This window comes from Anguilla rostrata, chromosome 14 (assembly GCF_018555375.3).
Source record: "Anguilla rostrata isolate EN2019 chromosome 14, ASM1855537v3, whole genome shotgun sequence".
Lineage (NCBI taxonomy): Eukaryota > Metazoa > Chordata > Actinopteri > Anguilliformes > Anguillidae > Anguilla > Anguilla rostrata.
The window spans coordinates 24596876-24614479 of record NC_057946.1 but is presented as its reverse complement, the minus strand read 5'-3'; the positions used below and the strand labels follow the sequence as shown (position 1 = coordinate 24614479).

The 17604-nt window shown below is 43.2% G+C and overlaps 1 protein-coding gene and 1 long non-coding RNA gene across 8 annotated transcripts in view; both read right to left on the bottom strand.

Moving 5' to 3' along the window:
* Window positions 1-14036, bottom strand: part of skor2 (SKI family transcriptional corepressor 2) — a 96921-nt gene extending 82885 nt beyond the window's left edge. For 3 of the 6 annotated variants that reach the window (XM_064308197.1, XM_064308198.1, XM_064308199.1), the window contains exon 1: window positions 12607-12775. Coding sequence is in view for 3 of the 6 variants with exons in the window: in XM_064308194.1 (XP_064164264.1) it covers window positions 12607-12665 (59 nt within the window). In the remaining 3 variants the exon portion in view is untranslated. Of the gene's footprint in view, window positions 1-12606; window positions 12781-13253; window positions 13485-13549 lie in introns of those variants that run through there. The other 3 variants (XM_064308194.1, XM_064308191.1, XM_064308192.1) reach the window with 3 other exon arrangements.
* Window positions 14037-15171: 1135 nt separating this feature from the next.
* On the bottom strand, window positions 15172-17221 carry LOC135239499 (uncharacterized). Of its 2 annotated transcripts, none has more exons than XR_010325390.1 (3): window positions 16855-17221; window positions 15679-16024; window positions 15172-15594 (listed from the first exon to the last, which is right to left on the bottom strand). It is a non-coding gene; the product is annotated as an uncharacterized LOC135239499 (long non-coding RNA). The 2 variants fall into 2 exon arrangements; XR_010325389.1 differs by having other exon boundaries at window positions 15174-15594; window positions 15679-15904; window positions 16855-17201.
* Between the last annotated feature and the right edge of the window lie 383 nt (window positions 17222-17604).

Genomic DNA, 17604 nt, shown 5'->3' with positions numbered 1-17604 from the left:
CCTTTCTTTCATTATATTCTCAATGGACCCCTAGGGTTGAATCCACAACCCCCCCGCCCCCTCCCCTCCCCTCCCCTGCCCCCCCCCCCCCTTCTCTCTCTGCGCAGCCAGAGTAAGTTGTTTGTGCTGTCAGGAGCTGTTGTTTTGGTAAATGGGGAGTTAAACAGATATATCCAAGCGTAAAATCTAAAAGTGTCCCCAGCGAGAGCCTCGGGGTGTTGTTTGAAATCAACTACATATCAATTGAGCAGCATAGAGCGGATCCTATGATAAATTATATTCTTCAGATGCCTATAAATTACTTTTTTTCTGGTCTCATGTCTCCGTCGCCTGCCCCCCCACACCCCTCCCCTTGCCTCTCTCTCCCTCCTTCCCTTTCGGACCAAACTCTGCTTCATACAACGTCCCCCAGAGGGTTACTTCACAGATAACTATGATTGTGAACCTGGAAGGTTTGCAGGAATTTTTTTTTTTTTTTTTTTTTTTTTTTTGCAGTTTGATGGACAACATTACCACTGCATGTATGTACACTGCCCCCATCTCGCAAACGGCAAGCCCCCCCCCCAACACCCCCCCCACAAACAAACCACCCCCACCCCCCAGCCTCTCGTCTCCCCCCCCCCATCCCTCTACCCCGCCAACTGCAATATGCGCCTTGTAATTCTGCAGTTCATTATCTCATTGTTTTCTGTAAGTACAAGCTTAGATTGAATTACTGGGGGCTCTATTGTCTATTTGGAATTCTCCTTCCATGCCACGCTCGTAATGAATGTGCAATTTAGTCCGTGTGCAGGAGCCCTGTCTGCATCAGCCACTTAATTACTCTGAGACTGTTCAGCGCGATTTTACTGCATTACTGACACCGGCTGTTCGGCTTCACTGGGCAGGACAGGTCTTAAGGTAGAATAGTGTTTAATATCCAGCTGGGACACATATAGGGCTGGAAAACAACAGAAGCGATGTCAGATTTCAAAACGGCTCTACACCCCCTCCGCGGTTGATTAACCCGAATTTATTACTTTATGATAAATGTCACATAACCGCACCATTAAGTGATATTAAAATATTGTACATATTTATTTTCATGGCATTTCGACGCCGATGCGAAAATAAATATCTATCGGAGTGTTCGTTTTGGTGCTTTCGAAGCCTCTCCGCCATTAACCGGGATGTCCGCACCCCATGGGGCTCCTGGCAGTTTAAGGGCTTATTGGAATTTTTTTTTTTTTTTTTTGTTGCCACATTCTCAGATATTTGAGTGTAATGAGTTGTGTGTAATCAGACGGAGGGCAGGATTCATTCTCAGGTCGTTTCCATCCTTCTCAGTTCCTGAAACATCCCATCGTGTCATTTTTAACAAAATTTCAAAAATTGCAAACTAGCCAACGTGGCCATGTGAAGTACAAACAGGGATGACCAACCACCCCACACTCACCATGTAGTACTATTACTACTAGGCTACCACTAGGCTGCTGCTACTACTACTACTACTACTAGGCTACTACTACTTCTAATTTATTTTATTATTATTATTATTGTGATCAGGCCAATTTCTACATTTTTTGCTGAATGCAGAGAATCCCATCTGAATTGATCATTCAAATCAGATTATTTGGAAGCAGGTACAGTATCTGGACACACAGGAATCGTACACAGCAGGAGTCACAAGTCACTCTTCTGGTAGTTGAAAGGCCTCTTCCGTCAATAAAAGACTGGCCTCAAATTAATTTGTGGCCTTAAACAATATCAGTTGTGACATCTAGGCTGTAATCTAGTGTTTCCTGCAAGTGCTCAGGCAGTTTCCGCCCATCCTACATGCTCTACGAACGTCCTGCATGCTCACGCGTGATGCTCTACACAGCACAGCCTGTTGCTCTACACAGACACAGCCTATGTTACAGCACAGCTGTATGCTTTACAAGGCACAGCCTGCATGCTTACCAGAACGCTGATCTCACACAGACACAGTCCTGTATGCTTACGCACGCTGTACTACAGGCACAGTCTGCATGCTCTACACAGAACAGTCCTGATGCTCTACACAGGCACAGTCCTGTATGCTCTACACAGGCACAGTCCTGCATGCTTTACACAGGCACAGTCCTGCATGCTCTACACAGACACAGTCCTGTATGCTCTACACAGACACAGTCCTGTATGCTCTACACAGACACAGTCATGTATGCTCTACACAGGCACAGTCCTGCATGCTCTACACAGATACAGTCCTGTATGCTCTACACAGGCACAGACCTGCATGCTCTACACAGGCACGTCCTGACTAGCACTCCTGTATGCTCTACACAGGCACACTGATGCTCCACAGAATTGCATGCTCTACCAGATACAGTCCTGTATGCTCTACACAGGACAGACCTGCATGCTCTACACAGGCACAGTCCTGCATGCTCTAAACAGGCACAGTCCTGCATGCTCTACACAGGCACAGTCCTGCATGCTCTACACAGACACAGTCCTGTATGCTCTGCACAGGCACAGTCCTGCACGCTCTACACAGGCACAGTCCTGCATGCTCTACACAGGCACAGTCCTGCATGCTCTACACAGGCACAGTCCTGCATGCTCTACACAGGCACAGTCCTGCATGCTCTACACAGGCACAGTCCTGCATGCTCTACACAGACACAGACCTGCATGCTCTACACAGACACAGACCTGCATGCTCTACACAGACACAGTCCTGCATGCTCTACACAGGCACAGTCCTGCATGCTCTACACAGACACAGTCCTGTATGCTCTACACAGACACAGTCCTGTATGCTCTACACAGACACAGTCCTGCATGCTCTACACAGACACAGTCCCGCATGCTCTACACAGACACAGACCTGCATGCTCTACACAGACACAGTCCTGCATGCTCTACACAGGCACAGTCCTGTGTGCTCTGCACAGGCACAGTCCTGCATGCTCTACACAGGCACAGTCCTGCATGCTCTACACAGACACAGTCCTGCATGCTCTACACAGGCACAGTCCTGCATGCTCTACACAGGCACAGTCCTGCATGCTCTTCACAGGCACAGTCCTGCATGCTCTACACAGACACAGACCTGCATGCTCTACACAGACACAGTCCTGTATGCTCTACACAGGCACAGTCCTGCATGCTCTACACAGGCACAGACCTGCATGCTCTACACACAAATATATTTTTAAAGACCAATGTGATAATTTATGCAAGTAACTTGCTGTAATATGCAGTCACAACATTGGAACCTTTGAAAAAAAACTCTTTTAAAAAGTTAGTGTTTAACATTTCAATAAAGAATATTCAAAAAAAACATTAAATTGAACACTGTGATTATTTTCCAAATCTGAATTGAAATCAAGATTAACTCAAAAAACACTAATTGCTCAGCACTACAATATGAAACCTCTTTACAATGGAATGAATGGAAAATGGTTCAGGATTTGGCAATTCTATGCAAATACCCAAATTATGCGATAATCCGTTAAATGGATTCTACTGTATTATCATTAAACTACACTGTTTTTGCCGATATGTGCAGATTGAACTGAGAAATAAATAATACCACTATTCCTGTACAATGACGCCTTACAATGTGTTAATTATTCAGTATAGGCTATAGTTCCCCCCAATTCTGCCAATTACAAAGTGTAACCCTTCAATAAATATTTCAATTGTTATAATTTTGGATTTCTGCCATGCGTTCAATATTTTTTATAGCCCACATCTCAATATATTGCGGTGGTCTCTTGAAGATTTTACAGAACTTTACATCGTAAATGTAACTAAATATAGGGAGATAATGCATCGAGTTGATGGTGGAAGTAAAGCCGAACTGACCGCATTCACTGTCACACAAAGTCACTACCTAAACCCTAGTCACTGTTTTACAGGTCTAATCTAGTCACGGTTTTACAGGTCTGATCTAGTCACTGTTTTACAGGTCTGATCTAGTCACTGTTTTGCAGGTCTAATCTAGTCACTGTTTTACAGGTCTAATCTAGTCACTGTTTTACAGGTCTAATCTAGTCACTGTTTTACAGGTCTGATCTAGTCACTGTTTTACAGGTCTGATCTAGTCACTGTTTTGCAGGTCTAATTTAGTCACTGTTTTACAGGTCTAATCTAGTCACAGTTTCACAGGTCTAATCTAGTCACTGTTTTACAGGTCTAATCTAGTCACAGTTTTACAGTTATAATCTAGTCACAGTTTTACAGGTCTAATCTAGTCACAATTTTACAGTTCTAATCCAGTCACAGTTTAACAGGTCTGATCTAGTCACAGTTTTACAGGTCTAATCTAGTCACTGTTTTACACGTTTGATCTAGTCACTGTTTTACACGTTTGATCTAGTCACTGTTTTACACGTTTGATCTAGTCACTGTTTTACAGGTCTGATCTAGTCACTGTGTTATGAGTCTGGTCTATTTTTTTCCTAATACAAAAGATGGATTTTGGGTCAGCAACTTTATTATTATTCTGCCAGGTAATATCCAGACTTCCTCATACAGGTATTCTATAACTGATGCTTCAGTTGAACAATAATTCATCTGTCTTCGGTGAGAGGCATTATTAAAAATGGGGAACCCTGCACAAGGTACCATAACCTCATAAGCAGCAATTACCCAGGCTGTTAAACAGACCTCATAATGATTATGTTTCCTCCGTGTATAGATCTGCCATGGCTGCCAGTTAAACAGCCTGCTGATGAATGGAGAGAGGTTTCTGAGCACTTAAATCACGTGTAGAATGGTAAAGACAGATTGTTGATTCCGTTAAAATAGTTTGGGCCCCAAGAAAAACACCCTGAAGGGAATCAGTCTTTGGGTGTCAGCAATTAGTCTTCCGGGATCTCACCATCAAACACACGCACACATGCGAGCACGCGCTAACTGAAGTTAAAACCACACTGATAGTTGATTTGATCTATTGCTAACATAAAATCAAATTCTCTGACATTTCCAAGAAGATAAAGATAAAACTATTCCTCTGCGGGACCGTGAGGGATGTATAACTGTTATTTCTTAATTTAATGTCAGAATTGATGCCCTTTTCTCCCACTCAGGAGTTCTATGGATCCCCATACAGTAGCCCAGTCCGGTGATTTCCAAACAGTTTAATAAAAAAAAACTGTATACAAAAGAGAAAACACGTGAGCACACAGAAAACACTCAAGAGCCACAAAAATCCACATAAGATCCCAGTCCCGTTTCCTGTAATGTTCTGTAATGCCCATCAGCTGCACGTGAGAATGCTCAACACCGTACTGTAAGTAAAATGCTTATCTCTGTACTTAAGACCCAACCGTGGTCTAACTGTGGTCGACACTTAGAAGCACTGCCAGCTCGTCCCATCAGACAGTGGATTGGTCCATTCAGTCGAGGCAAAATCAGCAGTTAACCCGGCTCAAGCATGGGGCTTCTTTAAAGACGATGAGACAGGCGATCCAATTGGTCATTATGCAGTCACAACCTTGCTTTACCTACAGGTAATGCAATCTATTAAACTAATCCAGCTAATAGCGGCGCTATATTGCATTAGCGGTTAACAGCAGAATGGTATATGGACACACCCTTACCATGCTGGCTCTTCCATGCAGAACGTTGTAGTATGTTCTTCATGTGCCGGGTTGATGTCATAAGGCTGACTAACACCTGTGTGGGGGGGTGGGACACAGGCCTGGGACTGGGAAATAACCGACACCTAGGCACGTCTCCCATAGCCCTGATACTTTGCTATATTGATGAATAATGGTAGATAAACCTTCCTCCAACTAAGACACCGGTGTCAAATACGTATTTGTTTTGGAGTCAAATACTTTTCTACGCTTTACTGATCTTGTCTGGTGTATTGAAACCAGTGAAACACTCTCAAAAAGTGCAAACCCCGCCTTCTGGTCATATTGGCAGGCTCGATTACAGCAGGCAAGATCAACAGAGCACAGAAAAGTATTTGAATCCAAAACAAATATGTATTTGGCCCAGTTCTGGCTGTGTTCCGTAATTATCGTCACACAGACTTCATCCTGCTCCTGGCCCAGATTTGCGGCGTCCAAGCGTTATACAGGGAGTTAAGGAAGCTCACACTCTGCTGCCATAATTAAACTCAGGCTAAGCAGAATTGTCTCATCCGTGCCAGGCGGGGGTCCTACAGACTGCTGTCAGGGAAAGCTGGCTGCCAGCAAATGTAATGTAAGAGAAAGAGAAGTGCACAGCATTAATCCACGCCACTAATGTCAGACACAACCCCTCGATCCATTTTTCAAAGCAAAGAGAGAAGCACGTTGGATCCAGTTGTTTGAAGTGCCACAGTTCTGTTAAATGCACCATGCAGTAGTGTGTAGTAGTTTCAGCTGTTGTGCTGTAGCTTCGTTCAAAACCGTGTATGGTTGTTTCAATGTGCTGCCTGGTTGAGTTTGAGGCTTAATGACCTATGAAGCCAATCCCCTACAGGATAACACAGAATCACCCAGGTACGACTCCAGGTCCTTAGCTCTTTCGGACTTATTTTCATTCCCGAATTATTCTGTGCACACCTAACTGCGTCCCCTATACCTTGCAGCCTAGACTGAACTAATAGCCTATCCACTCCACAATTTTTTCAGTAGGAGAGCTGACGGTATATTGGCTACTGTGACTACAGCCCAATCTCAGTATTTGTCCCATTAAAAATTCCACCGTGGACTTAATCTACCATCTGTAAAGGTAGTTTTGTCCCATTACTACAAGAGTATTTGCAAGGTCGAGGTCATGTGTTTAAAATGGCCAGCATGTTCTTCAAGGGGACAAGCATGTTCTTTGTCAACTGCTAGCACTGCTATCACCTGCAGAAACCTGAATGAGGGAGGCTATGTCTGTGGCTTATTGGTTTTGTAAACAATCATTGAACTGCATAATGTGCAATGTGAACTTTCAACAAACCTGCAGTCTGCATAATGAATAAGGTGAGGGATCTCCAAGATTACCCTGCTTATTCAAAGCATTGAAGCAATAGTCATCTCCAACATAAGTCATCTCCAAAAAGAGTCAGGGTCATCTCCAACAAGAGTAATTTCCAACAAGAGTCCACAGCATCATGTTTATATACAGCTGAGACTTCTCTTTATTTTTGAGCAACTTTTATTTAAAAGTTTTATAAAAACTTTTATTTTTGACATTTATGGAATGCGAGCATGCACTTACTAGACTGCCCTACAAAGCCTAACTGCAGTAACTACGCAAAGGGTAAAACTGAGAAAAATGGCTTTAAAGTGTTTTAACTGGCCAGCCGTCATGGTTTTTGGGCATAAAAATGACCTCATGAATACATGTACAATTAGTGCAATATCACTTGTATACCTATAACCCATTTGACTGGCCAGTTAAATCACTATAAAGCCATTTTTCTCAGTTTTACCCTTTGCGTAGTTACTGCAGTTAGGCTTTGTAGGGCAGTAGAGTTCGGACTGATACTCAGGTAATTTGGTGAAAACAGGTTTTCTTTTATTACATAAATATGCTTGTACTGATAGATGACTTTAATTAAAATGCTTACGTTAGCCGCTGGATGGCTCATTTGGTTTGGGCACCACGCTGAGGTGCATGAACGAGCCTCACGGCCTCCTGGAACGTATCCAGCCTGCGCCTGGCAGCTCCATACAGCGACATGCAATCGCTGCTTGCGTCATGCGGGGTATGGGAGGGTTGAGCTGGGTTAGGGGTCCACAATCACCTCTCTAGTGAACCCCTCTGGTTGATGAAGGAGCCTGTAGACTGCGTGCCAAAGCTGCATATGATGGGTCTTCCACTGACTCCACTCTATGCAAGCTTTCCAAACATGGATGGGAATTGGATATATGCAGCCCTGTAATTTATTTATTTATTTATTTATTTGGTTATGCTTATGGTTTAAAATGGGCTTTAGGTTAAAAAATTAACTAAAATGAGTACTCAAGTAAACACAATGACAAATCAGCTTGTAATCGTTTAAAGAAAAGTGTAAAATGTTCCACCCCTAGCACTCACTATCATTAAGTAAAAGGGAAGGTGAACAAGTTGTTTGTGGTTAAGAAAGTAGAATATTTCATCTTCAGATGTCAATCAAAAGAAGTAAAAACTTTCAAGACTTGATTCAGCAAACAAACACCAGCAGGACATGGTCTGTAATGAATAATAACCAAAACTACAAAATGCACTTACTGGGCACAATAACACACATTTCCAGCATTCTACTGCATTTCTCCAAAATGATAAAACTGTGAAGATAAAACAGTTCTTGGGTACCTACAATAAATCTAACCCAGTTTAAACATTTTTTTTTTTTTAGAAAAAATAATTGGATTCAGTAAATGATTCAGTAGAAATGTTTCGTTTCCCCATTGCATGTCAAACAAGCTAGTTTGTATAAAGGGCAGTCACATAGTGTCTCTACCCACAAAGAGGACCACAATGGAAATAAGCCTGCTGGCTTTCTTGTGTTTCTATCCTCGACAGTTTTTTTTAAAGGATCGCAGTCTGCTATGCAGTTTTATGAAACCCAAACAATGCAATTTAATTTCTGCATATAGCCTAACTTATTAAAATACATTTTAAATGTCGCTCAGTTGAATTCATCATTGCATTTGCAGCTTGTTCCTGAGGATCTGCTAAATGCCAGCAATGCAATGCAACAAAATCCTTTGCTTCCCTGCAAGTCATTCTCAGGAAGATACCAATAGTGTGGGTTGAAGAAGTGGATTGTGGGTAAAACAGGACAGGGGCTGAGGTGGGGAGGGCATCCTGACAGCACACTTATAATGAAAGTGACTGTCCCATTATTAAACATATGTAAACTGTTCCATTATCAGCCGAGGGGGCAGGTTGGACTGGGAAGGGGGGGGGCGCGGACAGAGTAATTAATTTATATGCATCTCTTTGCCAGGATTGCTTACTGATCTTGGGAGCAAGATCAGAGATGTCACTCAGAAAATTGAGTCAGAGCCTCTCACCTCTTCCAGACAGGCTCCCCAATTCCCCAGCCCCCTCCACCCCCCACCCCTGACAAGGTAACAAGAGCGGGGGAGAGAGCAAGAGCTACCTGGGCCTCTGGGGTGATGGACAGGGTGAATTGGCTCAATAAATTGAGACCAGTAAAAAGCTGTGTCTTGTTCATTAAAAGGATGTGGATCTCTATTGCTTTTCATTAGCGGCTGCCTCTGCAGACAAGATGTTTAATCTGTGTGGCCCGAACCCCGGCTCTGCCCCCCGACAGTCCGGGAGACAACGACGTCCCTCGGAAAAAGAGATTCTTATTTATTAAGGAGAGGTGACAGGTACTGAATAAGTTGTTTTTTGTTTCGTTTTTATCGGCCCCCCGTTCCTGGCCTGAAGACGCGGGGGCTAATTTGGGAAAGGTCTATTGTCACTAAGTGAATCTGACAGGGACTTGTGGGGTCCAAGTTAGGCATCTTTTGAAATGAACCGGGTGCATAAAAAGAGGAGAAAGTTTCTTTAGGCATGAGCCATATTAGCCTGATTAGCGTTTTCAGATCTGCACCAGAACACCCTGAGTCACAGTCCCTGTGTATCTACAACCTATCCAAGAGCGGTCCTGTTCTGGTCCACCCTATCCAAGAGCGTTCCTGTTCTGGTTCACGCTATCCAAGAACATTCCTGCTCTGGTTCACCCTATCCAAGAGCGTTCCTGTTCTGGTCCACCCTATCCAAAAGCGTTCCGCCTTCTGCCCACCCTATCCGAGAACCGAAAATCTGCCCAAAAACATTCTACAGTACCTCCCATCCAGGCCCCCAATAATGTTGTAGAGGACCTCCCGTCTAAGCACCAATAATTTTTTGCCATTGATCAAGTTAAATGATAGAGCCAGATATACCATAGCCCGTTATTCATATCACAGGAATGTTAATGGTGAATATACGGCAAAAAAATATTGAATTATAATAGCAATCATACAGCAGAGTGAAATCGAATCCCAATTCACTTAGAAATAGCCTAGATTATACCTGCCTATTTTTTACCTTTTATTACAATATTGATATATTAAGACCCATAAGTTATACAGTTAATAATAATATATATTTTTAAAATATATATATTATAATAATAATGTCATCAATATTATTATTATTATTATTGTTGTTGTTACATAATTCTGGATGCATACCCTAGTCAACTGTACAACAGTAACTGGCAGCCAAAGCCATAACCACACAGTACTACTGATGCCAAGAATGAAGCCTAGGAAAAGCTAACAATTCTTATTTGCTTTTTATCACAACTAATTAAACTATAAACAAGCCCTGAAAATATTTAAAACAAATTACAGATTAGTTTGTCATTATTTTTATTTATTTATTTTTTGTTGAGCTCGTGATGTTCACGTGAGGTGCTCCGGATTCAAGCATCTGTCAAATGAACGGAAAATATTTATTAAACAGGACTCACTCTTAAGTCAGCGTTTTACTTTATGAGGCAAACGCGTATTTTATCGGCAGGGCCTTAAATAAGCTCAGCTGAGACAGATTCGTTCAGTAGCTTGCCTGACAGATGGCACCAGTGCAGCCCGGAACACTGCCCCAGGCTCCTACACATTAAGAGCTAAGGGGACGTCCTCAAATCCCACGTCTGCGTGCCCCTGAAACTCCAGACCTTTCACAATACAAACAAACGTAAAACAAGGGAGCGTCCTCAAATCCCACGTCTGCATGCCCCTGAAACTCCAGACCTCTCACCATACAAACAAATGGAAAATCAGGAGGCTTCAAGAAATGCCCCCAGTAATATTTTAATACTCGATGTGCCCTCATTGCATTTCCTATTTAGGAACGGATCATGAAAAGTGGTTTCATCTGTTTGCCAATTACCAGAAAATTGTGTCACGTTATTGATTTTAAAACAAAACAAATCATGTTTGGCGCCAACATGTGGAAATGGCTACCCCCTGGATGTGGCTGCCTGTTGTTTAAACAAAGATCCCAGTCTTTTCAAATGAATCAGGGAATCTGAAGACTGAAACAAATCCATGTAGTCTAGATAAATATTGGTTTTATGTAGGAGAACATCTCATGAAATGCACTTGTGTCTCCAGATTTCAGAGCTACGTTTGGAGCGTGAGGGTTACTTGCTCACCTATGCGGCTGATCTCTGACAATAATGGAACGAGAAACGTCCGGGAACCCGACTTTCAGTCGTTTATTTTACATGATCGGGTAAAAGGTCTCAGATGGCGCGTCTGCCAACTCATTGCTAACATTCTGAAACTTAGATCAGGAAATGTCATCCATTGCTGATTTTGTGATGCCATTATTTTTCTTGAAATCAACCAATTGTGCCACATTTTCTCACATCCACAGATTTAGCTAGAACTGGTGCATGAATATAAATGACTCTTCATTTGGAGCGCTGCGTATTGACAATGTCAATCTCCATTCCTCGTCAGTGCATCGCGGGTAAAAACGTGCAGCTTTTGTAGCTTTGCCTTCCACACAAAGCAGAAAAGAGAAATTCTTCTCGCACGCAGCCGGCTCTGCGAGACGACCGCACTGACCACATTTACATGCGCGCGGCAACGCCACCGTCAAAATGGGGATTCAGACGACGGCACAATTAGGCCGTTTGCATGCGTCTGCAAAGGGAGCGTGTGCGTAATGCTCCCGTTTACATGCAAATAACGGTTCGTTCGATCAAACGGCACGATGGGAGTAACCAGAGGCCTTTTTTGCAAATTTTTACTAAACATGGCGCCTCAGAGAGTTCCGTACTGCTGAAGATGAGTCCATGCGATGACGTCTGCCGCAGCTCGCTGCTGTGGATTGCATGGGGACAGGGACAGTCTGGGGGGGGGGGGGCAGTGCAGGGGTAGTTATAGGGGGGCAGGGGCAGCTAGAGGGGGGCACGAGCAGTTACTGTAGATGGGGACAGAGGCAGCTAGATGGGGACAGGGGCAGAGAGAGGGGGGACTGGAGCAGTAAGAGGGGGGACCTGTCCTGCCTTGTACTCGCTCTCCTGCGGCCATAATGCCCAGCGAAGTAACCGCACACAGCAGCAATCACGCTCAAACATGCATAATGCTAACACACACAGATACACACAGATATACACAGGACTAGATGTGTAACTTCTTCCAAAACATAAGAAAGGAAATGGCTAATTTGCCCGTGGGATGGAGTCAGAGGAAGCAGCCAGCAACAATGAAGAACAATTCCTTACTGCTCATATGGTTGCGATCCTCCCATTAGACACCTTAGACATGTGCCATAATGGTTTCACCAGTAGGTACAGGGCTAACGTGCATGTTCATGTGTGTGTGTGCGCATGCATGCGTGTTCATGAATGTGCACGTGTGTTTGTGTGTGTGTGGGTGTTCATGTCCGTGCACGTGTGTTTGTGTGTGTGTGTGGGTGTTCATGTGTGTGCGCATGCATGTCATGCATGTGTGTGTGTGTGTGTGTGTGTGTGTGGACATGCATGCCTGTGCGTGTTTGTGTGTGTGCGTATGCTGTCGTGTGTGTGTGTGTATGTGTGTGCACATGCGTGTGCGTGTCCCTGTTCATGCATGTGGAATATACAACATAAAAGAAACTGAAACCAGGGGGCTGCAGCCGGCCCGATCCAAACTGGGAGACAGGCAGACTCACCCTAGCTGTAGGGATCTCTGCTTAGAGCAACACCACCTGATCCAGTTCTTCCTCCCCATCTCTTGTTCTCTTCTACTCCTCCTCTTCCTCCATAACTCCTCGGAATGAGGTCACACCTTTTCCCCCGATTTTTGGACAGGAAGTTCCTGTGTGTTGCATTATGTATGTGTATGCCTATGTGAATGAGTGAGAGAGAAAATTAGAACCCCCCTGTATCTCCAATCTACAATTTTTTCCCACAAATTTCACTTTTTTTTAAACAGTAATGTACACCTAGACAAAATGAAAACTAATTCAGAACACTGACGTTATCACTTGTTTCCAGGCAATAAGTCTCATTGGCCAGCTTATTTATTCATTCATTCATTAAATCAGCATAATACAACCCACATTCTACAGTCCAATTCACAAACTAACTTATAATTCCCATCTCAAACAATACAGAGATCCAATGCTACCATACACCACGATTTTTTTTTTACATTAGCCGAGATAACACTATGATATACAAAACTAATTTAATCGCACAAACCCGCTATAACCAGCAAAGTAAAAACGGGATTTAAATGACACTCAGGCAGTAATTCTAAAAACGATTTAAAATGGTCAAAAGATATTCTAAAGAATAGCTTGTTGTCATCACTAACCAAGGCCAAGGACACTCAGTCCACACAGGATCCAGAAAAAAGCATTAGACACACAGCCCTGCGCCGCCAAAGCAAGTCAGCGCAGCTACCGAAACGTGATCGCTTGGACAAGTTTCAGTCATAAACGGCAAACGAACTATTGTTCTCGACTCAAAGTTATCTCAATCAAATCGATTAAAATCCCGGACCAGAATCCCCACTTTGTTACGCTCTATTATTTAGTATTTAACACACGATAACATAAAACCAAGGTGCTGCAACCGACACAATCCAAACGGGCAAACAGGTGGACTCACCCCGGTTATGATCTCCGCTTAGGCCGACGGTAGCCCGGGTTCAGACCGCTCCCAAGGACCTGGCGCTTTCCCGTGTTTTTTTTTATTTATTTATTTATGTTTTTTCGTTTCGTTTAGTTTATTTAAAGGGACAAAATATAGCCTGATCACAAATGTATTTGCACACGTGGACAATAAAAACGGGGATTTGAAACTGCCGCCACTCAATCCAGTTCTTCCTTCTCAACTCCCATTCTCTGCAACTCCCCTCTTCCTCCATAACTCCTCCGGATGGGTTCACCCCATTTTTCCGTTTTGGACGGCGACGGACCGGCGTGTTGCATTGCGCAAACAAAACAAAAAAACGTTAGAGCGAGAGAGAGATGAGTTGGAACGCCTGATCATCATAATATAATACCATGCACTATGCATTTTTTCCATTGGCTTCTTGAAGATAATCCATACTGTCAATGTACCCAAGTGAGAGGGAAATGGGTGTGTTTGAATCTGCAGTCTATGGTTTGAATCTGAATGCCCCATCTCACTCTCCAGACTTTTCATTTGAAGTTTAGTGTTTATTTTACAGTCATATAAAAGGAAGCCTATTTCAGCCCATACATTCAACAAACAAGTGCAAAACAAAACTGCTATTAGACCAGCCTTGTATAGTCAGTAAATTATTTTGTAAATATGTCTGTGATATTAAATGTTTTTTTTTTTTTTTTTTTTTTTAAACAGAAAAGCTTTCCTTATATTTAGAGTGACATTAATTTTCCAAAATGTAATCTTTGGGTCTGCTCTGTTGTAATGGCCCCCTATGAGGGGAGCATTACTGCTGCCAGCCTGTAGGGGCAGCATACTTCTGGGTCGCTCAGCTCCAGACCAGAGGCTGGGTCCGATTAGACAGGACAGTGCTTTATAATTTATGAATTAAAGGGTTTTAATGGGCCACACCTAGGCATTTCAGTAAACAACTGCACTGTGTGGTGTGTGTCTGTGTCTTTGTTTTGGGGGGGCGGGGGGGAGGGGTGGGGGGGCATGGGGGGAACGAGGTGTGGTGCATCGTTTAAACAAGATTTAATACTTTTCCTTAATAAGGATGTGGAAATAGCCCCCACTTGGTTACTAGATTCCCACCCTATGGATGTGTAATGACCCCTATTAGGTAGAAAAGAACATTCGCGCACACACATTCACACACACGCACGCATATACGCACACACGCGTGCACATGTACACACACACATATACACACACAAAATACGAAAAAGAATGTAAGGAACCATTTTGAACGTTTTAAACTGTACATGTTCATGACTGGTGTCACTATCAAGATTCAATCTATTTTTAAGTTTGTACGATCAATATTTATGAATCCCAGAGGATTTCTTACAAAAACAATCAGTGTTCTGCAGAGACTGCAGGGTCCCCAGCCTGTCTGGCTTGATGGCCATTTTGCTGACCCTGTCCGCTTCCATATATGAGAATTAACATCGTGTGTGACCTTTTCCTGAGGAGTGTGAATTGTGCTGTGCGGTCTTTGATTTATACATAAAAAAACTGCATCTAGTACTGTATATCTGTGCACTAGAGTCGTAATATTATATTATTTAAAATAATAAGTATAATAAAAAATATTTGAGGGAAAATTTGGGTTGTTGTATCTTTTATAAAAGAGGACATGCAGCGATTTACAGCCTTTAAAGAATTTCGGAAAAGAATAACTTTATTATCACACAAATTATTTCACGCCTCACAGGTGGAACAGGCTCACAGGTGGGCAAATTCAGGTGAGCTGGTGGAACAGGCTCACAGGTGGGCAAATTCAGGTGAGCTGGTGGAACAGACACAGCTGGGCGGGTTCAGGTGAGCAGGTGGAACAGACATAGCTGGGCGGGTTCAGGTGAGCTGGTGGAACAGGGCCACAGCTGGATGGATTCAGGTGTGCTAGTGGAACAGACTCACAGCTGGGCAGATTCAGGTGAGCTGGTGGAACAGGCTCGCTTGCAGCCTCCTGTGCTCCACATGAATGGGCACGGGGGGGGGGGTGCCTGGTTTGCTCGTGCCTGGTGGGTGTTAAAGGAAATTAAATGTAAGGAACAGCTTTCCTGACACGGGCTAATGAGACGTGGCAGTGCAGCAGAACTCACGCTCATTAGCAGCTCCATAGTGTATGAGACAAAAGGGCAGCATCACCCTCCAAGCCGCAGGTTAGAAAAAAGGCTTTTCTTAGAGTGCAACGCGCACAGGTTTCTGGGTTTATTCTGAGTCATGTTCAGCCATAAATAGGCTGCTTGTAGAGTCTGGTTGATTCTGTGATGTCACCTGTGACAGCGTTGGTTCCTTTTGGTTTTGGCTGGTGTGCATTCCATGAAACTGTAAACAGGGAGGGATTTGTGAAGTATCAGCACCTGCTCCTTTAAGCAAAATGATCCATTTCCTTCCAATGATCCTTCATTTACTTCTGGGGCGTCAAACGTAGCATCACCGTCAACTCTAAGGGAAGTGGAGTATTTTGGGCCAAACTACAATTAGTGCAGAATTTGTTGGCAAATGTATCTTTTGAGAAAAAATTTGGCCACTGAATCAATTTGTTTCACAGTATTCCCAGGATTCACAAACCACGTGCATACAGAGGCACAGACGATTACTATGATTGTGTGGGAAGGCATCCAAATGCTTTTCAGCTCCGTGCGCATTTACGGACAGGCTCTTACGGTGACCTTCAGCAGCAAACCTGCATCCATTATTTATCTTTACGAGTAATAATGCTATTAGAAACAATAACTGCAATATTGTGTTGTGATAATATTCATCATCATCATCATCATCATGCAACTGTGAAATAAGTATTTTGGTGAAGGTTTGGAAAGCAAATTTTTGAATCTGGATTTCTCTACTCGCGTTTGATGAATGGAAGCCTCGAGGAGGTGGGATTCTACCATCTCCAGTATTAGTTATCCGGCACAATTAATCGGTTAATTAAGACTATCTTTATTTAGTGTTAAAAAGTGTTGTCTTTTTCTCCTTTTTTTTTTTTTTTTTTTTTTAAGAGTGCGCGTATTATCTGTGCAGGTGCGAAAATGGCATGTAATTAACATGTCATAATCAAAATGACTAAGTTTGACACATTGTAATCACTGCATGGAGATTAGCCTGTAGCCAGAGGCCATCCATGCGGCCTGTCTTAATATCATTTGCATAATGAAAGCCCGGTGATAGTAATAGCTTTCCTTTCTCTTATTATAATTTCACCCAGGGCAGCCGGGACGGTGCCAGTGTTTCCCGTTACCGAGGAGAAAACTCGCAGGCAAAGTCACTTTTACCTTCAGACAAACCGCGCTCCTGAACGGGGTGCTCCTCGCGCGGCATCGTCCGTTTAGCGCCGTTTGAGGCTAACGCGCTGTCACACGCGCGGATGGAAGTATGAGTGATTTTGAAAAGAATGCAGTCGGTTGGGCAGGTCTAACCGACATTTGCGCTTCAGTCATTCAGTTCAAAATTTTAAAAAGTACTGGTATACCAATTTTGTGTGTGAATTTTAGACAGACAGACGGCCAGACAGACAGAGAGACAGACAGATTGATTGATTGATTGATTGATTGATTGATTGATTGATCTGACTATTGGTCTTGGACATTCCATGGACATTTATGGGTATGAATGTTGCAGCAATTGCTTGCATATGGTGACACATAATTTAGTTATTCACTCCTTTTTCTTTAATATGATGTGACTCATTTGATGAGGTGTAGCCTACTTATCACTTATGCAGTTGCAAAGAGAGTTTTTGGTTTCCTCATGCTATGTAAATATGGTCATTAATTCCCTGGCGTTAGCAATGGGCATCTGCCCCTTTAAGAAAACCATGTCCCTTCTCCTGTGTTCTCAGTTTTCCTTGCCACACCTGTTGGTAGAACAGCATCTCCTGCAGCTAAATGAGCCAACATTGATTGGTGAAAAAAAACATTTATGTAAATCACCCGGTTGATGATGTCAGAAACAAGGTCTTCAACGACCAGTACCAAATCCTCCAGCAGTTTAAGAAATGTTTGTGTTCAACAACTGCTGAATGT